This window comes from Procambarus clarkii, chromosome 22, assembly GCF_040958095.1.
Source record: "Procambarus clarkii isolate CNS0578487 chromosome 22, FALCON_Pclarkii_2.0, whole genome shotgun sequence".
In the NCBI taxonomy this organism is placed as follows: domain Eukaryota; kingdom Metazoa; phylum Arthropoda; class Malacostraca; order Decapoda; family Cambaridae; genus Procambarus; species Procambarus clarkii.
Genome location: NC_091171.1, coordinates 23824464 through 23849307, shown reverse-complemented (window position 1 = coordinate 23849307; position 24844 = coordinate 23824464). Strand labels below are relative to the sequence as shown.

Genomic DNA, 24844 nt, shown 5'->3' with positions numbered 1-24844 from the left:
CATAAAGCCTAAATTACTATAGTCCACCACTGCGTCAGCCTGGCCGTCACTGCGTCAGCCTGGCCGTCACTGCGTCAGCCTGGCCGTCACTGCGTCAGCCTGGCCGTCACTGCGTCAGCCGGGCCGTCACTGCGTCAGCCTGGCCGTCACTGCGTCAGCCGGGCCGTCACTGCGTCAGCCGGGCCGTCACTGCGTCAGCCTGGCCGTCACTGCGTCAGCCTGGCCGTCACTGCGTCAGCCTGGCCGTCACTGCGTCAGCCTGGCCGTCACTGCGTCAGCCTGGCCGTCACTGCGTCAGCCTGGCCGTCACTGCGTCAGCCTGGCCAGACACTACACCTCCTGGCAATACTTACTATTAGCAGCGGTGAGCATCTACACCCACAGCCACATTATACAACAGCTCCTCCCCACCTGCGACCAGCCAGCCCTGCTCCTCACTCCCGGGGGCTCAACTCTGGTCTTCCTCCACCACAGCCGACGGTCAAATAAGGCACCTTGGTTGGCGGCCGCCACGCCCTAAGTAACACGGCTGCAACTCTTGCTGGTAATAAATGCATTTGGCACTGCACGGAACATGGTTTATGCGGGAGCTTAATTGTGCCAATGAATGAAAACATCCAAGGATCCTTCAGTTGGCGCTGCCCAGCAGAGGAGAGCAGAGGAGAGGCTCTCTGGTGGTTGGTCTGGCTTCCTGGCGGATGGTCTGGCTTCCTGGCGGATGGTCTGGCTTCCTGGTGGATGGTCTGGCTTCCTGGCGGATGGTCTGGCTTCCTGGTGGATGGTCTGGCTTCCTGGCGGATGGTCTGGCTTCCTGGCGGATGGTTTGGCTTCCTGGTGGATGGTCTGGCTTCCTGGTGGATGGTCTGGCTTCCTGGCGGATGGTTTGGCTTCCTGGCGGATGGTTTGGCTTCCAGGCGGATGGTCTGGCTTCCTGGCGGATGGTCTGGCTTCCTGGCGGATGGTCTGGCTTCCTGGCGGATGGTCTGGCTTCCTGGCGGATGGCCTGGCTTCCTGGCGGATGGCCTGGCTTCCTGGCGGATGGCCTGGCTTCCTGGCGGATGGCCTGGCTTCCTGGCGGATGGTCTGGCTTCCTGGCGGATGGTCTGGCTTCCTGGCGGATGGTCTGGCTTCCTGGCGGATGGTCTGGCTTCCTGGCGGATGGTCTGGCTTCCTGGCGGATGGTCTGGCTTCCTGGCGGATGGTCTGGCTTCCTGGCGGATGGTCTGGCTTCCTGGCGGATGGTCTGGCTTCCTGGCGGATGGTCTGGCTTCCTGGCGGATGGTCTGGCTTCCTGGCGGATGGTCTGGCTTCCTGGCGGATGGTCTGGCTTCCTGGCGGATGGTCTGGCTTCCTGGCGGATGGTCTGGCTTCCTGGCGGATGGTCTGGCTTCCTGGCGGATGGTCTGGCTTCCTGGCGGATGGTCTGGCTTCCTGGCGGATGGTCTGGCTTCCTGGCGGATGGTCTGGCTTCCTGGCGGATGGTCTGGCTTCCTGGCGGATGGTCTGGCTTCCTGGCGGATGGTCTGGCTTCCTAGTGTTGGTTTTTGTTGCCAGATCTGATTTCGCGGATTATTAACTAGTGAGTACTCACCTAATTGTGCTTGCGGGGGTTGAGCTCTGGCTCTTTGGTCCCGCCTCTCAACCGTCAATCAACTGGTGTACAGATTCCTGAGCCTATTGGGCTCTATCATATCTACATTTGAAACTGTGTATGGAGTCAGCCTCCACCACATCACTTCCTAATGCATTCCATTTACTAACTACTCTGACACTGAAAAAGTTCTTTCTAACGTCTCTGTGGCTCATTTGGGTACTCAGCTTCCACCTGTGTCCCCTTGTTCGCGTCCCACCAGTGTTGAATAGTTCATCCTTGTTTACCCGGTCGATTCCCCTGAGGATTTTGTAGGTTGTGATCATGTCCCCCCTTACTCTTCTGTCTTCCAGTGTCGTGAGGTGCATTTCCCGCAGCCTTTCCTCATAACTCATGCCTCTTAGTTCTGGGACTAGTCTAGTAGCATACCTTTGGACTTTTTCCAGCTTCGTCTTGTGCTTGACAAGGTACGGGCTCCATGCTGGGGCCGCATACTCCAGGATTGGTCTTACATATGTGGTGTACAAGATTCTGAATGATTCCTTACACAGGTTCCTGAACGCCGTTCTGCGCTGTGTGTGTGTGTGTGTGTGTGTTTACTAGTTGTGTTTTTGCGGGGGTTGAGCTTTGCTCTTTCGGCCCGCCTCTCAACTGTCAATCAACTGTTTTACTAACTACTTTTTTTTTTATGTGTGTGTGTGTGTGTGTGTGTGTGTGTGTGTGTGTGTGTGTGTGTGTGTGTGTGTGTGTGTGTGTGAACTAAGCTGACCTGGCCTACTAGTCCTGGCTTCGTGACGTCAGCACCCATACTGACGCTAATCACTATCAAATTGCTCCTCAACTCTCAAATCTGGAATTTATCGAGCGAGCAAATGATGAACTTTTGAAGGAAGATAGGAGCGAGTATTTAGCAGGTCGGGGTTTACGGCCACTATCACGCCTCTGGCATCTCTTCAAAAAGTTTGCAATAGTCAAATATATTTGATAATTGAAGATTATCTTTAATATTTTTCCCTCGTCCTCTTTCGAGGGGAAACTTTTTTTTTTTTTTTGGGGGGGGGGGGGAGGGGGGGGCTCTGGTTAGAGACCTGGCAGCGGGGACTTTGAACCTCGGGGGTCACAGTAAGGTAAGGTAGGCCAGATATTGGAACTGGTAAGGCTATCTATCGAGTCCCCCCCCCCAGTCAAGAGTCCTCCCCAGTCAAGAGTCCCCCTAGTCAAGAGTCCCACACAGTCTCATTCCCAGTGAGTCCAAACAAGTTTAGATAGAACACTCGCCTACCTAAACTTCCTGATATACCAAAGACCTCCTTTCTTGCAGGGCCGTTCTTTCCATCGCCAATGATGCAAATGACTAGGCTCCGTTTACCTGGACCCTCCTCAGGCTGATCAGAAATTTCCTTAAGAATAGGCAAGTTACCCCCAGCTTCAAGGTAAAAGAGGCCGCAGCCTTCACCCCAACAGCTGGAGTCCCCCAAGGATCATGCTTGAGCCCGGTTCTCTTCAACATCTTTGTAAATGACCTACCCCAACCAGAGTATAGGGACACCATTATCGTACAATTTGCGGACGACGTAACACACGTAATAACATCTAACCCTAGCATCCAAGCGGCCAAGCATGCAACTGTAACCCGTAAGGCAAACGTAGAACTAGCAAGGACTGCTAACTGGGAAAGGAAATGGAGGATCACCACTAACCCAGAAAAGATACAATTAAGCACTGTCGGCTGTATGGCCTTCTCCATTGAAAATGAGGGGGGAATAAGAATCAGGGGTGAACCCATAGCCATCTCAAACTCCAACACAGTGCTCGGGTACAACTTCAACAGGCTACTCAACTCCTCCCAGTACGTATCCCAGAAGACAGCGATGGCCCGGGGCTCACTGGCGAGGCTCTTCCGTTTCAACCAAGCCCCATCCCACATCAAGCTCCACCTGTACAGAATGATCATAAGGCCTAGCTTGGAATACCCTTACGTTCCTCTGAACCTCACCAACAAATCCAACATGCTGAAGATCCAACGAGTACAAAACAAAGCGCTTCGCTTTGCAGAGGGCCTGACTCTGAGGGACAGGGTAAGAACTGACCAGATCCATGAGACGCTCAACATGAAGCCAATGAACATTAGGCTCAGCTACCTGGCCAGAAGACAGCTGTACCGCATGAAGAACATGTATGTCCCAGACCCAGAAGATTCCTTCGTAGCAGTAAACACCACCAGCGACTACGAGATCCACGAACCACCACACAGAACCAGAAGAATCACTCTCCAACAAAAAGTGATCAGACATATCCATGATGAGGCCTTCCCAAGCCCTCAGATACTAAGCGGTCTGCCAGACGATCCAGATGAGTGGCCCATCCCGGACCCAATCTATACCAAATGAAGAATAAATAAAAAAAAAAAAAAATAAATAAAAAAAAAAAAAAAAAAAATACAAATAAATAAAACACCTACAAAAAAAAATATAAAACCAAAAAACCATTTGTCGTGGCGTCAGAAGTGTAACTACCCTGATGTTTCTAAGATTAGCCTCCTTCAGCCAACTCCATCGGCTCTAGTGCTTTAGGACACCAACAAGGTCACAAACACTAGCCCCCCCAGCCAATATACTGACAACCCAACATAACACATACGCAAACAAACAACACATACAAAAATGTCAACCCATGGTGGACAGGCCACCGAACTTTCAAACCTCCTCTCTCTCTACACCCGCATCCTCTTCCTGAATTTCATCTCCCCATCCCTCTACCTCCCCCATCCTTTCCATTCCCTATGGACATCAATCCAATCCACTAGGCTCCGTTCCTTCACTCTGCCTTCACTTCCCAGCTCCTTGTCCTCAAGGAGCTATACAACCATAACTATGCCCAATCCTGGCCAGGGTGGGGAGCCCTGGCCAGGGTGGGGAGCCCTGGCCAGGGTGGGGAGCCCTGGCCAGGGTGGGGAGTCCTGGCCAGGGTGGGGAGCCCTGGCCAGGGTGGGGAGCCCTGGCCAGGGTGGGGAGCCCTGGCCAGGGTGGGGAGTCCTGGCCAGGGTGGGGAGCCGTGCCCAGGGTGCCCGGGCATGTGAGCCAAGGTCCCCTTCCTTGCGTGGCACGCGTGCCAGCCACGATAACACACGTGTTAAAAATATAAGTCAACTGAGCATTGGAGCGTCTCCACCTGTGTGCCACTGACCACGCCCTCCCTCTTACCTGGGTCCGGACACATGCACCTGTCGTTTGTACCTGTACACCTGTGGTCCTGTGTACCTCTCACCTGTGCTCCCGTGTACACCTGTGGTCCTGTGTACCTCTCACCTGTGGTCCTGTGTACACCTGTGGTTATGTGTACCTCTCACCTGGAATCGTAGCACCTAAGGTGTAGAGGGGGCGACACCCACGTCCCCACTCGAGCACACGGGCTTTACCTGAAACAAAAGCACCCGTGAGGAAGGTGTATATCACACATCAGCATACAACTCGTCCCTTACGGGCTCACCATAGCCCGTGCTACATGGACATTTCGTTCTGAGTAGCTAAATCTAAAACAACAACAACCCGTCCCCTTGTCCGAGTGAGAGAGCGGGATGTTCGTCTCGCTGACGATATAACAACTCTCACACACACACACACACACACACACACACACACACACACACACACACACTACCTAACAGGAAGGAGCCAGAGGGGTAAGGGGGCGAGAAGTCGGACTGGCGAACAGTAACGAGTGGAGTACCTCAAGGATCGGTGCTGGGACCAATCCTCTTTCTAATTTACGTAAATGATATGTTTACAGGAGTGGAATCATACATGTCAATGTTTGCGGATGACGCAAAATTAATGAGAAGAGTTGTGACAGACGAGGATTGTAGGATCCTCCAAGAGGACTTAAACAGGTTGCAGAGATGGTCAGGGAAATGGCTACTGGAGTTTAACACCAGTAAATGTAAAGTTATGGAAATGGGATCAGGTGATAGGAGACCAAAGGGACAGTACACAATGAAGGGGAACAGCCTACCTGTAACGATTCGAGAAAGAGACCTGGGAGTGGATGTGACACCTAATCTAACTCCTGAGGCACATATAAATAGAACACACACACACACACACACACACACACACGCACACACACACACACACACACACACACACACACAATTGTTCAGTCAGGGGAAAGGCATTAACACCTGGGATCAGGTACAACAAAGACCGAGACCGAATGATAAAGATAGTGTTTGCAAACGAGAACACAAAGGAGAAGATCCTATCAAGGAAGAGCTCCCTGAAAAACGTGGGAAAATTAAAAAATGTATTCCTCCAGAGAGACATGACAGGGGAGGAGAGAGCCGTGGCGGCAGAAGCAAGGAAGAGGCGCAGGGCGAGAGGGGAAAACCAGGAAGTCACAGCTCCCAACACAACACCCCCAGAGGCGAGGGGGGAACCCACAACCAGCTACCCAGTAACACCAGAAGGGAGGACAACCCCGCCTCCCTCCTCTGCATAGAAAACCCCCCTACCCCAAACCCTCCCTGCCCCCACTCAAATGTTCAGCCAAATCTCCCTCCCCCCACACCCAATCCCCACCCTTCTACCCCTCCCCTCCTCCCGAGTCCTCTCTCCCCCCCTTTCCTTCCTGTCCTCCCTCCCCTTCCACCCCATACCCTCCCTGTCCCTCCCCCTTCACTAGATCCCCCGCCCCTCATCCCAGTATCCTCTGAGACCCTGTTATCCACCTCACAGGTCCTCACACCCATGGAACAGCCTCCCCCACCAGCAAAACACTCACCAAGGAGGCGATTTGAGAAGGGACAGAAGAAAGTGAGCCTCAAAGCGATGTACACTAACATAGATGGAATTACAAATAAAGCAAATGAGCTTGGAGAACTGGTACTAGAGGAAAACCCAGACATAATAGCCCTCACAGAAACAAAGATCACGAAAACAATAACAAATGCAGTGTTCCCACAGGACTATTATGTTATGAGGAAAGAGAGGGAAGGAAGAGGTGGGGGTGGTGTAGCTCTGCTGGTAAGAAAAGGCTGGGATTTTTGAGGAGATGGATATTCAGGGCTGTGAAGGTTTCAGTGACTACATAGCAGGTACTGTAACAAATGGAGGGAAAAAAATTATAGTCGTAGTCATATATAATCCACCACCAAATGACAGAAGACCTAGACAGGAATATGATAGAAACAACATGGCCACCATTAACATAATAGAAAGAGCAGCTTCTGTTGCTAGCAGGAATGGATCTGGACTACTAATTATGGGTGACTTCAACCATGGGAAGATAGATTGGAAGAACAGAGACCCGCATGGAGGACCAGAAACATGGAGAGCTAAGCTGCTGGACGTGGCAACAAGAAACTTTCTAAGCCAGCACACCAAAGAACCAACAAGAATGAGAGGAAAAGATGAACCAGCAATGCTTGATTTGATATTTACCCTAAATGAATGGGATATAAGGGAAGTTAAGATGGAAGCGCCCTTTGGAATGAGTGACCACAGTGTATTGAACTTTGAGTACCTGGTAGAGCTAGGACTTATCTCCCCCCAAAAAGAACTAGGAATCAAAAGGCTGGCATACCGAAAGGGGAATTATGAACAGATGAGAAGTTTCCTAAGTGAAATACCTTGGGACACAGACCTCAGAGACAAGTCTGTACAGGGTATGATGGACTATGTTACCCAAAAGTGTCAGGAGGCAGTAAACAGGTTCATCCCGGCCCAAAGGAAAAAATCCGAGAAGCAACAGAAGAATCCATGGTATAATAGGGCATGTATGGAAGCGAAGAAACTGAACAAAAAGGCGTGGAGGAACTTCCGGAATAACAGAACACCAGAAAGCAGAGAGAGATACCAGAGAACCAGGAATGAGTACGTCAGGGTGGGAAGAGAAGCAGAGAAAAATTTTGAAAATGATATAGCAAACAAAGCCAAGACCGAATAAAAGCTACTCCACAGTCACATCAGAAGGAAAACAACAGTGAAAGAACAGGTATTGAAACTTCGAACAGGCGAGGACAGGTATACAGAGAATGACAGAGGTGTGTGAGGAACTCAACAAGAGGCTCCAGGAGGTCTTCACAATAGAACAGGGTGAGGTCACTGTGCTAGGAGAAAGGGAGGTAAACCAGGTGGCCTTGGAGGAGTTCGAAATTACGAGAGAGGAGGTCAAGAGACACCTGCTGGATCTGGATGTTAGAAAGGCTGTTGGTCCAGATGGGATCTCACCATGGATACTGAAAGAGTGCGCAGAGGCACTTTGCTTGCCACTCTCCATAGTGTATAGTAAGTCACTAGAGACGGGAGACCTACCAGAAATATGGAAGACAGCGAATGTGGTCCCAATATATAAAAAGGGCGACAGACAAGAGGCACTGAACTACAGGCCAGTGTCCTTGACTTGTATACCATGCAAGGTGATGGAGAAGATCGTGAGAAAAAACCTGGTAACACATCTGGAGAGAAGGGACTTCGTGACAAATCGCCAACATGGGTTCAGGGAGGGTAAATCTTGCCTTACAGGCTTGATAGAATTCTACGATCAGGTGACACAGATTAAGCAAGAAAGAGAGGGCTGGGCGGACTGCATTTTCTTGGATTGTCGGAAAGCCTTTGACACAGTACCGCACAAGAGGCTGGTACATAAGCTGGAGAGACAGGCAGGTGTAGCTGGTAAGGTGCTCCAGTGGATAAGGGAGTATCTAAGCAATAGGAAGCAGAGAGTTACGGTGAGGGGTGAGACCTCCGATTGGTGTGAAGTCACCAGTGGAGTCCCACAGGGCTCTGTACTCGGTCCTATCTTGTTTATGATATATGTAAATGATCTCCCGGAGGGTATCGATTCATTTCTCTCAATGTTCGCGGACGATGCTAAAATTATGAGAAGGATTAAAACAGAAGAGGACTGTTTAAGGCTTCAAGAAGACCTAGACAAGCTGAAGGAATGGTCGAACAAATGGTCGTTAGAGTTTAACCCAACCAAATGTAATGTAATGAAGATAGGTGTAGGGAGCAGGAGGCCAGATACAAGGTATCATCTGGGAGAGGAATTTCTTCAGGAGTCAGAGAAGGAAAAAGACTTGGGGGTTGATATCACGCCAGACCTGTCTCCTGCAGCACATATCAAGCGGATAACATCAGCGGCATATGCCAGGCTGGCCAGCATACGAACGGCATTCAGAAACTTGTGTAAAGAATCATTCAGAACTTTGTATACCACATATGACAGGCCAATCCTGGAGTATGCAGCCCCAGCATGGAGTCCATATTTAGTCAAGGATAAGACTAAACTGGAAAAGGTTCAAAGGTTTGCCACCAGACTAGTACCCGAGCTGAGAGGTATGAGCTACGAGGAGAGACTACGGGAATTAAACCTCACTTCGCTGGAAGACAGATGAGTTAGGGGGGACATGATCACCACATTCAAGATTCTGAAGGGAATTGATAGGGTAGATAAAGACAGTCTATTTAACACAAGGGGAACACGCACAAGGGGACACAGGTGGAAACTGAGTGCCCAAATGAGCCACAGAGATATTAGAAAGAACTTTTTTAGTGTCAGAGTGGTTGACAAATGGAATGCATTAGGGGGTGATGTGGTGGAGGCTGACTCCATACACAGTTTCAAATGTAGATATGACAGAACCCGATAGGCTCAGGAATCTGTACACCTGTTGATTGACGGTTGAGAGGCGGGACCAAAGAGCCAGAGCTCAACCCCCGCAAACACAACTAGGTGAGAACTAGGTGAGTACACACACACACACACACACACACACACACACACACACACACACACACACACACACACACACACACACACACACACACACACTACAAGAGTACAACTATGATTCTGTTATGCTTAAAACTGCCTTTCCTTCACTCGGGTGAATAATTTCCTGCGTTGCATTCAGAATCACACTTGATTCATAACTTGTAAATTTCATCAATTGCAAGCTAGACTAAACAGGTGTACAGTACATTTTGTAAATAAATTAACATTTGGCTTACAATTTTACAAAGGTAAAATGATAAAAAGTGTTGTTTACCATTAGAGTGGCAAGACAATTCATATTACAAAATTAGGATGATGATGATGATGACAGCAGCTTGAAGGAGAAGTAATATCAACCTTATCATACCATGAATGATAAGGGGGCTGTGTGGGGGGGCTGTGTGTGTGTTGCACAGCCTCCACACACTACCTCAACGGCGCCTGGGGGGCTATTCCCCCCCGGGTCGACTCCACCTAGAATGATGCAAGACCAGGCTCCCTGCCCCCCACCCCCCCCCCAACACACTACCCAAGGGGATGATTGAAATTGAAATAAGTTTATTGAGGTAAAATACACACAAAGGGATGAGGTAGCTCAAGCTATCCTCACCCCGTTCAGTACATCGTGTTAATACGTACATAGACACACATCACAAACAATAAACATATTACCAAACATTCTGAGAGATAAACATATACATTTCCTTCGGGGATGATGGAAACTAAGCCTGTCTGTCCGGTTACTGTGTGGCGATGGACTTATAAGGCCCTGTTCAATCGCGGAAGGCTTATTATGGCCATCACAATAGTTCAACCAGCAAGTATACTTTAGTCTTGAACATTGTTCAAGACTAAAGTAAACTCGGGATACACCCCGACAGCCGTGGCACACATCTCTGTGTATACATTTGTCCTCGTCATGTCGGAGATTATTCCCGCAACATTACCGACAGCAATGTAACTAGTACACATGAAAAGTCACAATAACGTGGCTGAAAAATGTTGACCAAATCACACACTAGAAATTGAAGAGACCACGACGTGTCGGTCCGTCCTGGACCATTAGACTTGATATCGAATTTAGCTACTGAGGACGAGATTGAGTTCGACTCTTGTCCTTTGGCAACCCGTGACCTCCACACGCCAGATGCAGCTTCTCGGAGTTGTGTTGTGCGGGGATTTGGAGTTGTGAGTGTGTGACACGGTGGGGCTGTGGAGGGAAGGGGGGGGGGGTAGCACGGTGGGGCTGTGGAGGGAAGGGGGGGGTAGCACGGTGGGGCTGTGGAGGGAAGGGGGGGGGGTAGCACGGTGGGGCTGTGGAGGGAAGGGGGGGGGGTAGCACGGTGGGGCTGTGGAGGGAAGGGGGGGGGGGAGTAGAACGGTGGGGCTGTGGAGGGAAGGGGCGGGGGGGTAGCACGGTGGGGCTGTGGAGGGAAAGGGGGGGGGGTAGCACGGTGGGGCTGTGGAGAGGGGGGGAGGGTGTGGCTTGGGCAGTAATTCTTTTTGCGAAAAGTTCCATCTTCCTTCTGCAAGGAGGAGACTGGAAAACACTGAAGGACCAGATCTTCCGAATTTACACAGCAACTGGAGCGAACAATATGGTAGGAAACACAGGGTAGGAGGTTGGTCCAGCGTCGTAGCAAGGGTGGTCCAGCGTCGTAGCAAGGGTGGTCCAGCGTCGTAGCAAGGGTGGTCCAGCGTCGTAGCAAGGGTGGTCCAGCGTCGTAGCAAGGGTGGTCCAGCGTCGTAGCAAGGGTGGTCCAGCGTCGTAGCAAGGGTGGTCCAGCGTCGTAGCAAGGGTGGTCCAGCGTCGTAGCAAGGGTGGTCCAGCGTCGTAGCAAGGGTGGTCCAGCGTCGTAGCAAGGGTGGTCCAGCGTCGTAGCAAGGGTGGTCCAGCGTCGTAGCAAGGGTGGTCCAGCGTCGTAGCAAGGGTGGTCCAGCGTCGTAGCAAGGGTGGTCCAGCGTCGTAGCAAGGGTGGTCCAGCGTCGTAGCAAGGGTGGTCCAGCGTCGTAGCAAGGGTGGTCCAGCGTCGTAGCAAGGGTGGTCCAGCGTCGTATTAGGGGTGATCCAGGGTCAGGGGTCTTGGTAGTAGGGATGGTCCAGTGTCAGGGAGGGGGTCAGGTAACTTATATCAGTGTTGCCAGTCTCCTCAGAGGTGTTCGTCAAGTAACAACATTGTACGGTAACTGTATTTAGAACGTCTTGGTGGCTCTTCCAACAAAGAGGGGCCTATGTAACAATAGAACAAGAACCACTCTTCTAATTTATCATGACCCAAGGGTACGAGTCTTTAAAGCAAGAGAGAATGTAACAATTAAGAGTACCTCGAGTTTAACTTAGAGTTTACACTAGACATTGAAGTGTGTCTGGCCGCACACAAAGGATTAACAATGCCCAATCAGTGTTCGCGCTTGTCTTAAGCTTGGAGATGTGGAGGTGTGGAGGGGGGGGGGAGGGGAGGCCCATGGACACAGAGCGAGAACCTGGCAGTGGGTGTTGGGTGTAAAAACACTTAGTTGTATTCACCTAGTTGTATTCACCTAGTTGTATTCACCTAGTTGTATTCACCTAGTTGTATTCACCTAGTTGTGCTTGCGAGGGTTGAGCTCTGCTCTTTCGGCCCGCCTCTTAACTGTCAATCAACTGTTACTTCTATTTTTTTAACCCCCCCCCCCAAGCAAGCAGCCTGTAACAGCTGTCTAACTCCCAGGTACCTATTTACTGCTAGGTAACAAAGGCATGAAGGTGAAAGAAACTCTGCCCATTTGTCTCTACCGACGCCGGGAATCGAACCCGGGCCACAGGATTACGAGCCCCGCGCGCTGTCCACTCAGCTACCAGATCCCCCACACCACCAGGTAGTGTGTTGCCCCTGGTGCTGACTGGCAGAGCATTGTGGTCCACACGTTAGCTAGGAAGTGGACGAAAATAGGGAAGGGAGGGTGGTAGGTCAATACAGTCCACGACGGGCTCACCATAGCCCGTGCTACTTGCAACGTTTGTTCCAAGTAGCTGCATTTAAAACAACAACGGTGGTAGGTCGTACTGAAAGCTTGGACTCTTAATCATGTATATATAACACACTAATATCATTCATATGATATAAAATCCAAAAGAGGCAGAGAGAGAGCAGAAGGCCATCAGTGAAATAGAAAGGAATCCAACAAAATACGTGTTGTCCTATGCATAATGTGGAACCCAAACTATAACTAGTATCGTACCTGTAGTGTGGGGGGGGGGGGAGTTGTTCTGCTGCACAAGCCTGGACACAAGCTTAACTCTAGAGGGCTTTGTCCAACAGACTGTTGCTTGAGGCGGCCCGCAGCGTGTTCACTACGGCCCGGTTCGTCCGGCACTTTTTACAGGAAACTGTCTACATTTTTTCTTGGAGTCCACCTTCGTTCTGGCATTATATATATTTTTTTAATTTGCTGGAGAATATTAAACAGTAGTGGCCCTCTGACGTTCATACAGTGTTCTCTGATTGTGGCTATGGCACCTCTACTCTTCACTGGCCTGGCACCACCCCCATCACCCAGGCCAGGCACCCCCCTATCACCCTGGCCAGGCACCCCCCCTATCACCCAGCCCAGGCACCACCCCCATCACCCAGGCCAGGCACCACCCCCCATCACCCAGGCCAGGCACCCCCCTATCACCCAGGCCAGGCACCCCCCCCCCCCCCAATCACCCTGGCCAAGCACCCCCCCCAATCACCCTGGGCAGGCACCCCCTTATCAAGGTGGGGGAAGGGCAACCCCTTGCCACCCCCAATAACCCTGCCCCCCCCCAATAACCCTGGACACCCCCATCACCCTTGCCCCCCCCATCACCCATGCCCCCCCAATAACCCTGGACACCCCCATCACCCTTGCCCCCCCATCACCCATGCCCCACCCCCCCATCACCCTGGGCACCCCATCACCCTTGCACCACCCCATCACCCTTGCCCCACCCCCATCACCCTTGCACCACCCCATCACCCTGGCCACCCATCACCCGTGCACCACCCCCATCACCCTTGCACCACCCCCATCACCCTGGCCACCCCCCCCATCACCCCTTCACCACCCCCATCAGCCAGGCCACCCCCCTATCACCCTGGCCACCCCATCACCCTTGCACCACCCCCCATCACCCTTACACCACCCCATCACCCTGGCCACCCCTCCTCTACCCTCCACCTCAGACCACAGGCAACCTTCCACTGTCAAGAAAAAAATCTTGCAGACCCAACGCCTTATTTGGTACGTGTAAAAACAAACGGGATCGCTGATCTAGAACCCAATGAGTCTTTTTCCGCATTTCTAAACGCATCTTCCCTGACCCTATCCGGGTGTCGAGCGCGCGAACTCCCAAACTATGGGATTCTTTCGTTCTCATACCTCACCTGCTTCGTTTCCCAACAGAATTCTTGAACGTACGTTTCCTATGGTCCTGTACCTTCACCAACCTTCCCGCTCGCCGTTCCCACAACTGCGGTCTTTTTCCCCCCTCGAGGCCTCTTCCAGCTGGTCGCGTTATCAAGGAGGTGCATCAGGGCCGCCGTCTTCACGGCCGGCCAGGCTAACGTTGACAGTAATGACTAGTGCGGCCCAACGCACTCCGGCGGCCAGTTCCTCGCCCTGTAGGTTCTATGGGACCGAGGAAGGAAGGTGGCGGTGGGCTGAGCGTCCCCGCGGCCCGGTCCTCGACCAGGCCTCTTGTTTGTTACACCCCCCTTCCCCCCAGAAAGCAGCCCGTAGCAGCTGTCTAACTCCCAGGTACCTATTTACTGCTAGGTTAACAGGGGCATCAGGGTGAAAGAAACTCTGCCCATTTGTTTCCGCTTCCACCGGGGATCGAACCCGGAACCTACGGACTACGAATCCCGAGCGCTGTCCACTCAGCTGTCAGGCCCCTGTATAGGAGGCCAGAGAGATAGCGAGACACATACATACAGTGAGAGAGGTCGAGCGAACCACAGGTGGTAGACGCTGCCAATATTCAGATCCAGTACCAAGAATTACAGTACTGGAAAAATGTACACACGCACGCGCGCACGCGCACACACACGCGCACACACACACGCGCGCGCACACACACACACACACACACACACACACACACACACACACACACACACACAGTGTGTGTGTGTGTTTGTGTTTGCTGTGTGTGAAGTGTTTACTAGAGTTGGACGTGACAAAGGCTATAGGCCCAGATGGAATCTCCCCTTGGGTTCTAAAGGAAGGAGCAAGAGGACTGTGCCTACCACTCTCCATAGTGTATAACAAATCACTGGCAACAGGGGAACTGCCAGATATTTGGAAAGCAGCTAACGTAGTCCCGATATACAAGAAAGGGGATAGACAGGAGGCACTGAACTACAGGCCAGTGTCCCTAACCTGCATACCATGCAAGCTGATGGAGAAGATTGTGCGAAAAAAAACTAGTGGAGCATCTGGAGCCAAGGAACTTTGTAACACAGCATCAACATGGGTTCAGGGATGGTAGGTCCTGCCTCACAGGGTTACTTGAATTCTACGACCAGGCAACAAAAATAAGGCAAGAAAGAGAAGGGTGGGCAGACTGCATATTTTTGGATTGTCAGAAAGCCTTTGATACAGTGCCACACAAGAGGCTAGTGCGAAAGTTGGAGATGCAGGCTGGAGTGAGAGGGAAGGTACTCCGGTGAATAGAGGAGTACCTAAGCAACAGGAGACAACGAGTCTGTGTGAGGGGTGAGGTCTCAGATTGGCGAGACGTCACAAGTGGAGTCCCGCAGGGGTCAGTCCTTGGACCTATACTGTTTCTGGTATATGTAAATGATCTCCCAGAGGGTATAGATTCGTTCCTCTCAATGTTTGCCGACGATGCAAAAATTATGAGGAGGATTGAAACAGAGGATGATAGTAGGAGGCTACAAGATGACCTGGATAGACTGAGTGAATGGTCCAACAAATGGCTGTTGAAGTTCAACCCGAGTAAATGCAAAGTAATGAAACTAGGCAGTGGAAACAGGAGGCCAGGCACAGGATACAGAATAGGAGATGAAGTACTTAATGAAACAGACAGAGAGAAAGATCTAGGAGTTGATATCACACCAAACCTGTCTCCTGAAGCCCACATAAAGAGAATAACGTCTGCGGCATATGCGAGGCTGGCTAACATCAGAACGGCGTTCAGGAACCTGTGTAAGGAATCATTCAGAATCTTGCACACCACATATGTAAGACCAATCCTGGAGTATGCGGCCCCAGCATGGAGCCCGTACCTTGTCAAGCACAAGACGAAGCTGGAAAAAGTCCAAAGGTATGCTACTAGACTAGTCCCAGAACTAAGAGGCATGAGTTATGAGGAAAGGCTGCGGGAAATGCACCTTACGACACTGGAAGACAGAAGAGTAAGGGGGGACATGATCACAACCTACAAAATCCTCAGTGGAATCGACCGGGTAAACAAGGATGAACTATTCAACACTGGTGGGACGCGAACAAGGGGACACAGGTGGAAGCTGAGTACCCAAATGAGCCACAGAGACGTTAGAAAGAACTTTTTCAGTGTCAGAGTAGTTAGTAAATGGAATGCATTAGGAAGTGATGTGGTGGAGGCTGACTCCATACACAGTTTCAAATGTAGATATGATAGAGCCCAATAGGCTCAGGAATCTGTACACCAGTTGATTGACGGTTGAGAGGCGGGACCAAAGAGCCAGAGCTCAACCCCCGCAAGCACAATTAGGTGAGTACAATTAGGTGAGTACACACACACAAAGGAAAGGCTAAAGGAGCTGAACCTCACATCCCTGGAAAACAGAAGAGTAAGGGGAGACATGATAACCACCTACAAAATTCTCAACGGAATTGACAGGGTGGACAAAGACAAACTCTTCAGCACGGGTGGGACACGAACAAGGGGACACAGGTGGAATCCTTAGTACCCAGATGAGCCACAGAGACGTTAGAAAGAACTTTTTCAGTGTCAGAGTAGTTAGTAAATGGAATGCATTAGGAAGTGATGTGGTGGAGGCTGACTCCATACACAGTTTCAAATATAGATATGATAGAGCCCAGTAGGCTCAGGAATCTGTACACCAGTTGATTGACAGTTGAGAGGCGGGACCAAAGAGCCAAAGCTCAACCCCCGCAAGCACAATTAGGTGAGTACAATTAGGTGAGTACACACCTGTGTCACTGACCAGCATCACCTGCAAAGTTCTCTTAAGAATTATATAGATAACTAGTAAACATGTAGAGAGGATTACGTATGTACACAAACATCAACATGACTTTAGAGAAATCATGGCAACAAACCTACTGGGTATGTCTGTATAATAATTACAAATAAGACAGTAGAGGAGAATTCGCATGACGGCAATACCCCCCAAACGCTCTGTATCTGCACCCCTACAATCATCCAAGTATCATACACAGCCATCATCCTTAAATGTAACGAGTTTTGCTCTTCTTAAAGCTGCCACGCCTGAGACAATTGCCTCCTCCATCAAACTCTAAGATCTGACGAGCACTGTGTCTACACCGACGGCTCAGTCCACTCGTCAACAGGACGGACTGCTGCAGCAGCCGCATGTCGGTGCTGTGTTCCCGTGTGGCAGCAGTATGCTGCTTCTGGAAACTTTCCTTATTAAGACTACTCAATGGCTCGGTCGATAGAGCTTCCGCCTCACACGAGTGGGGTCCAGGGTTCGAGTCTCCTACAGCCCAGGTGAATGGAATGTAGGGGTCGATAACAACAATACTTACACACTCACTATCAGTGTCAGCTTAAACAACTGACTGGACTAGACACAAACAGGACGAGCTACACTACAACTACCTACCACTACACTATACAACACAAGAGCAATGTTTGTTGGTGATTCAAAGTCTGGCTTTCAAGCACTTTAAATCCTCTACACGATCAACAACAAGAACCTCATACTAGTTATTATAAATGACCTGATCGCTGAACAGAATAAAGGGTTTAGAATCTCTTGAATGGATACCATCTTACAAATATACCCCATCATAATGACACAAACATTCCAGTCAAATTAGCGTGTAACAAAGATAAAGTTAAATTAGACCTAGGTATCCCCATCTCTGTTGTTAAGACTATATTGTTCCAAACACTCGGGTCCAATACAAAAGCAATTACCGACTCCCAAAGGCCTGAAAGCACCAATATAAAAATTGATGACTAGTTTAGATTCGAAACCTATCCTCATGGGCAGGAAAAACGCCGACCAGACTGTGCGACACAGTGGTTGCCAGGATCAGGGTGGGTTACCGTTACCTGTGGGCAGGTGGCTACAGGTGACGGATCTCCCAATCCTGAGCACTCCAGGTGCAAACTCTGGGCAGGAACCGAGTCATTAACCCTCACACATTACTGAATGCCCAGTTATTAGACCCTTCAGACCCGCCGGCACGAGGGACTATGAGCTGCTGGTGGTGGTTTTAGACGGGCTGTAGTCCTGTGAAGATAATTACAAGGGTGCTAAAATGTGTGCTAGTTATACTGATGTTAGGGGGGTGTAAGAACCGTCTGTATTCTGTGGTGGTTATAACTGACCGGGGAGGGGGAGACACAGGCCTATCCGGGCAGGGAATGGCATCGTGTTCAGATGTCTGGTGCCCCAATCTAGCTGGTCACCATCTTTCTAGCTGCATCGTCACACAGTATCATATATAATATGGCAATTATCATTCTAACAACCACGATGAAAATACACTTCTCCAGAAACCACCGCCCGTTGTCTGTTGGTGTTGGACATGCGCAAGAGGGAGGGTGACCCCAGCAGGTCTAGACGACCCCCAGCAGGTCTAGACGACCCCCAGCAGGTCTAGACGACCCCCAGCAGGTCTAGACGACCCCCAGCAGGTCTAGACGACCCCCAGCAGGTCTAGACGACCCCCAGCAGGTCTAGACGACCCCCAGCAGGTCTAGACGACCCCCAGCAGGTCTGGACGACCCCCCGAGCAACGCCACACACCACTCAGCACCTCCAGCTCCCACTGAGCTCATTACACACTGAGTGCTTTAGTGAGACCTCCGTCTGAGCACGGCCGCCATCCATCACCTTCCGACACCTTATCTACGTCCCAACTTTTCAACTAAATATCACCCAAGTGTAAAGGATCTAGTTAAGTAGTAGCAGTGTATATATTTGGTACACCCAAGGTATACTCGAGGTGTACCTTGGTGTGTACCTCAAGGGTGTAACCTCCCACAGGTACTTGAGACTTGTGTTTATGGGTGGCATAATCAAACCAGGCCCCGGTGCCGGACTTGGGGAGTAGAAGAACCCCCCCAGAACCCCATCCAGGTACAATCCAGGTGCTCTGTGTTCCGTGCACCAACAAGATACACGTAAGATTTACACGCTATCTGGCTTCACATAAATTCATTCTAGGCATGAACTTCTTCGAGACCCCAAAGACGATTGAGAAGACGGTGAGGTGGTTACTGTTTGCTTCCAGATTTATTAGCTCGTTTTCCAAGAGGAGGTGTTCTCCAGTAGCCTCCTCCATCACCTGGTGGCTGCCACATGCTGTAGGTATATTTGGTGGAAGTCATTCCGCGAACAGATTTAGGGATCACTTAAAATGCGATTGTTAGACACGAGGTCGACGGCACTCACAGACGCCCTTCCTGCCAGTGAAAATGAAATTGGTTGCCTATTCTTGCAGCACACGCATGCACTTACGCACGCACTTTTTCAGTGTCAGGGGTAGTGTCAGTGTTTCAGTGTCATTGTCAAATGTTAGGCAGTAATGTGGTGGAGGCTGATTCCATACACAGTTTCAAATGTAGATTTGATAGAGCCCAGTAGGCTCAAGAATTTGTACACCAGTTGATTGACAGTTGAGAGGCGGGACCAAAGAGCCAGAGCTCAACCCCCGCAAGGACAAATAGAGTACACTCTCACCCACACCCACCCACCTTCACCCACTCACCTACACTCGAGAAACACAAACTTTACAACCAGTTTGGTCCCTCAACTGAAAAAGCCAAGAAAACATATTACATATTTTAAAACATTAACAGTGTCTAGGGCAGAATTCTCTTGCGTATTAACGGCACCATGTTGTTGTTGTTGGCACCATGTTGTTGTTGTTGTTGTTAACGGCACCATGTTGTTGTTGTTGGCACCAAGATGTTGTTCAGCTGGAGAACGCGAGAAGAACATTACCTGCCCGAAGAATCCATTCGATGAAAACCTCAATTACTGACCCAGTTTAAAATTCCTCAACTTGCAAACCTTGGAGCGCGATAACACCACAGCCAGATTGACCAGTCCAGCAACCAGGGGCCAGATTCACGAAAGCACTTACACAAGAACTTACGAAACTATACATCTTTTCTCAATCTTTGGCGGCTTTGTTTCCACTTATTAAACACTTAATGAGCTCCGAAGCACCAGACGGTCGTTTATAACAATAACAACAGTTGAATGGGAAGTTTTCATGCTTGTAAACTGTTTAATATATGTAACCAAAGCCGTCAAAGATTGAGGAAAGATGTACACGTTCGTAAGTGTTTGCGTAAGTGCTTTCGTGAATCTGGCCCCTGGAAGCCTGGTCGGGGACCGGGTCGCGGAGACGTCGAGTCCCGAAATCATCGCAAGGTAACCGCAAGGTAACTGACAATATTCCAGCTCCTCCTCCAAATCAGCTCACTAAAATAATTTCTTAAGAGGCCGGGAGGCGTGAACGGATGTACAAAATATCCTCAGCTGAAGGTAAGAGTACAATCAGTACACCGCGAGCACTCCAGATGATACCTGGCCATCTGGTAGGAGGATCACTTACAAGTACTCTCTGGAAAGGAGACGAGATGCTTCACACATCAACCCAGCCTCCTAAAACGATAGCACATATAGCAACTACCTTGATCAAACAAATACGGTTGGCGGTTCCCCTCAAAGTTCACGTTTCTATTATTGAATTATCCAAAATGACATTCTAGAAAGTCGGAAATGCCGCAAAAGAAGCTAACCTGTCCGAGCAATCCTAGGCCTAATACACGATATCTTAGGCCTAATACACGATATCTTAGGCCTAATACACGATATCTTAGGCCTAATACACGATATCTTAGGCCTAATATAGTACATATACTACACTAGGCTTACAAATGGTTTTTAGTTTTTCTCTGACTATAAATAGTACAAAACGTGAAGTTTCTAAAGGCATCACATTGCCCAGCTCTTGCTCTATTAGTCCTCACGATATTCGTCATAATGTTTAATGCTGCAGCTGACGGGTCTTAAGTGAACTTGTTAGGTCAGTAAGATTTTCATCAGATATTTAAGTATTCTCTTTGTCCCTGCTAATTAAACACCATATTAATTTCTACTACTGGTCTACTACACGCTGTCTTTGCAAGCATGTCAACAGTGTCATGCTTGGAGATGCCAACTGGTGATGGTATCCAAAGGAATTTATTTTTCAAATCAGTTTTCTTTAGCCGCTAACACATTTGCTGTGTGTGGAGCAGAAGGTGGGAGGCCTGTTGACGGCGCCGCGGCGGGCGCGTTCCCACCGTCGTCGTCTGGGAAGAGGAGTTAGTTAAGGCGAGACGTGGCGGGGGTGGCGTACCTCCCCAGGGCGCCATGTTAATAACAACGGCCTCGGGTTAACGGTACACCAGATTACACAGCTTCATACGCCGGGGGAGGGGACGGGGGGGGAGGGGATGGTAGGGAAGGGCTGAGGTTCTGTGGAGTAGGGAGGGAAGGAGAGGAAGAGAGGGCGTACATAGATAAAACATATCCATACATAACAAAGGATCTTATTGACTACGGGCTCACCATAACCCGTGCTGCTTGGAACTTTTTGTTCCAGGTAGCAAATCTTTAACAACAACAATTTATTCTCAGAATACAGGAATTTTTGCTCTAAAAAAATTATATATATGGACAGGCCCATGAACGTTCAAGCCGCCGCCTCTCTCCCCACATCCAAAACTCCTCTTCCAGAATTTCACCTCCCCATCCCTCCCCCCCCTCATCCTTTCCAAGCCCTTTGAATACCAAATCCGAAAAATACGGTTTTGAAGGTTTTTTTCCTTGGAGCATCTTGAGACTCTTCTTGACACCACACCTTGTGATGCCACCTGGCACGGTGGCACGTGGGTGACACCATTGCTGCCCAGGCTCTCTGGCCTCCTCCCCCCCCCCCCTCATCCCTCCCCGGTGTAAACTTGACGCTGGTGTCACCGTTGTTCGGGACACGAAGAGAACCATCAGGAAAAAGCGCTAAGCCATTACGACTGTACATAGCACTTGGAATCAGGTCAAGAATTTGGAATGTGATGGGTGGAATGGTGCCAAACCACTTGGAGGGTCGGGGGATTGAACACCGACCTGCATGACCAGAGAATTTAGTTCTACCGTCTAGTCCAAGTGGTTGTTCGGCAGTCATAGGGTAAATTGCCTTTCCTAGATTGATATAAACATTATATTAGATGCTCCCCAAACTGACAATTAGCAAAGAACCTTTCTTGTTTTGCTATGCCTATCACGCCCGCATGTGATCTCTAGTCCTTTATTCACTCCCGTATGGGTGAATAAAGGTGCCAGTTCTCTGGCACCCAAATTGTCTGAGCACAGGTCGATGGGATGACAAGGTTGCCTGCAGTACATAACCGCAGACAAGTGACAGGATGAACAACCCAGCGGGTTTTCTTCCTATTGGGGAGTGTTGTACATGCTGCTATGGCGGTGTGTCCACTCACAGGATGAGTGGCGCTGCCCAATACTGTCACTATGGCGGTGTGTCCACTCACAGGATGAGTGGCGCTGCCCAATACTGTCACTATGGCGGTGTGTCCACTCACAGGATGAGTGGCGCTGCCCAATACTGTCACTATGGCGGTGTGTCCACTCACAGGATGAGTGGCGCTGCCCAATACTGTCACTATGGCGGTGTGTCCACTCACAGGATGAGTGGAGCTGCCCAATACTGTCACTATCGCGGTGTGGCCACTCACAGGATGAGTGGCGCTGCCCAATACTGTCACTATGGCGGTGTGTCCACTCACAGGATGAGTGGCGCTGCCCAATACTGTCACTATGGCGGTGTGTCCACTCACAGGATGAGTGGCGCTGCCCAATACTGTCACTATGGCGGTGTGTCCACTCACAGGATGAGTGGCGCTGCCCAATACTGTCACTATGGCGGTGTGTCCACTCACAGGATGAGTGGCGCTGCCCAATACTGTCACTATCGCGGTGTGGCCACTCACAGGATGAGTGGCGCTGCCCAATACTGTCACTATGGTGGTGTGTCCACTCACAGGATGAGTGGCGCTGCCCAATACTGTCACTATGGCGGTGTGGCCACTCACAGGATGAGTGGCGCTGCCCAATACTGTCACTATGGTGGTGTGTCCACTCACAAGATGAGTGGCGCTGCCCAATACTGTCACTATGGTGGTGTGTCCACTCACAGGATGAGTGGCGCTGCCCAATACTGTCACTATGGTGGTGTGTCCACTCACAGGATGAGTGGCGCTGCCCAATACTGTCACTATGGCGGTGTGGCCACTCACAGGATGAGTGGCGTTGCCCAATACTGTCACTATGGTGGTGTGTCCACTCACAAGATGAGTGGCGCTGCCCAATACTGTCACTATGGTGGTGTGTCCACTCACAGGATGAGTGGCGCTGCCCAATACTGTCACTATGGTGGTGTGTCCACTCACAAGATGAGTGGCGCTGCCCAATACTGTCACTATGGCGGCGTGGCCACTCACAAGATGAGTGGCGCTGCCCAATACTGTCACTATGGCGGCGTGGCCACTCACAAGATGAATGGCGCTGCCCAATACTGTCACTATGGCGGTGTGTCCACTCACAAGATGAGTGGCGCTGCCCAATACTGTCACAATGGTGGTGTGTCCACTCACAAGATGAGTGGCGCTGCCCAATACTGTCACTATGGCAGTGTGTCCACTCACAAGATGAGTGGCGCTGCCCAATACTGTCACAATGGTGGTGTGTCCACTCACAAGATGAGTGGCGCTGCCCAATACTGTCACTATGGTGGTGTGTCCACTCACAAGATGAGTGGCGCTGCCCAATACTGTCACTATGGCGGTGTGTCCACTCACAAGATGAGTGGCGCTGCCCAATACTGTCACTATGGCGGTGTGTCCACTCACAAGATGAGTGGCGCTGCCCAATACTGTCACTATGGTGGTGTGTCCACTCACAAGATGAGTGGCGCTGCCCAATACTGTCACTATGGCGGTGTGTCCACTCACAAGATGAGTGGCGCTGCCCAATACTGTCACAATGGTGGTGTGTCCACTCACAAGATGAGTGGCGCTGCCCAATAAACTCGCTCCTCGGGGCAAAATTTAAATTTAAAATAACCGCAGACGTTTCTTGAAAGGCTACACATGACAGGCGTGGCGGAACACACAGGCGGGAGTCAAGGTCACTGTGACGGGGGGAAGAGAAGCAGAGGCACCCACGGAGGGAGAGAGACGGAGTCTCAGTGTGGGTCTTGCGTCACCAAACTTGAAGGAATGGCAGTAATGAGGAGGAGAGCTGCAGCTGTGTGTTGGGAGGTCAACAACAAGTCCAAGGTTAGATGTGAGTTCACACGAACGGTATTCCACTAAACTTATTAATCTAAACTCACAGCGTGGGCCGGTACTGTGTAAACTCACAGCGTGGGCCGGTACTGTGTAAACCCACAGCGTGGGCCGGTACTGTGTAAACTCACAGCGTGGGCCGGTACTGTGTAAACTCACAGCGTGGGCCGGTACTGTGTAAACTCACAGCGTGGGCCGGTACTGTGTAAACTCACAGCGTGGGCCGGTACTGTGTAAACTCACAGCGTGGGCCGGTAATGTGTAAACTCACAGCGTGTGCCGGTACTGTGTAAACTCACAGCGTGGGCCGGTACTGTGTAAACTCACAGCGTGGGCCGGTACTGTGTAAACTCAGCGTGGGCCGGTACTGTGTAAACTCAGCGTGGGCCGGTACTGTGTAAACTCACAGCGTAGGCCGGTACTGTATAAACCCACAGCGTGGGCCGGTACTGTGTAAACCCACAGCGTGGGCCGGTACTGTGTAAACTCACAGCGTGGGCCGGTACTGTGTAAACTCACAACGTGGGCCAGTACTGTGTAAACTCACAGCGTGGGCCGGTACTGTGTAAACTCACAGCGTGGGCCGGTACTGTGTAAACTCACAGCGTGGGCCGGTACTGTGTAAACTCACAGCGTGGGCCGGTACTGTGTAAACTCACAGCGTGGGCCGGTACTGTGTAAACTCACAGCGTGGGCCGGTACTGTGTAAACCCACATCGTGGGCTGGTACTGTGTAAACTCACAGCGTGGATTGGTACTGTGTAAACTCACAGCGTGAGCTGGTATCTGCAGAGCTTTTAGCTAATTGTTTTACGGGTGGAAGGTCAGAGTAATTACTAAGGGAGATGGTTGCCAAGTCCTGGTTGGCCCCCATGGCGCCCCCTGCC

At 50.6% G+C, this 24844-nt stretch overlaps 1 protein-coding gene across 1 annotated transcript; it reads right to left on the bottom strand.

Annotated features, from left to right (window-relative positions):
* Window positions 1-591: 591 nt before the first annotated feature.
* Window positions 592-24831, bottom strand: LOC138367454 (basic salivary proline-rich protein 3-like). Its single transcript, XM_069329115.1, has 2 exons — window positions 24729-24831; window positions 592-1556 (listed from the first exon to the last, which is right to left on the bottom strand). Exons 1-2 carry the CDS (start codon window positions 24829-24831, stop codon window positions 592-594), a joined length of 1068 nt encoding a protein of 355 aa, XP_069185216.1.
* Between the last annotated feature and the right edge of the window lie 13 nt (window positions 24832-24844).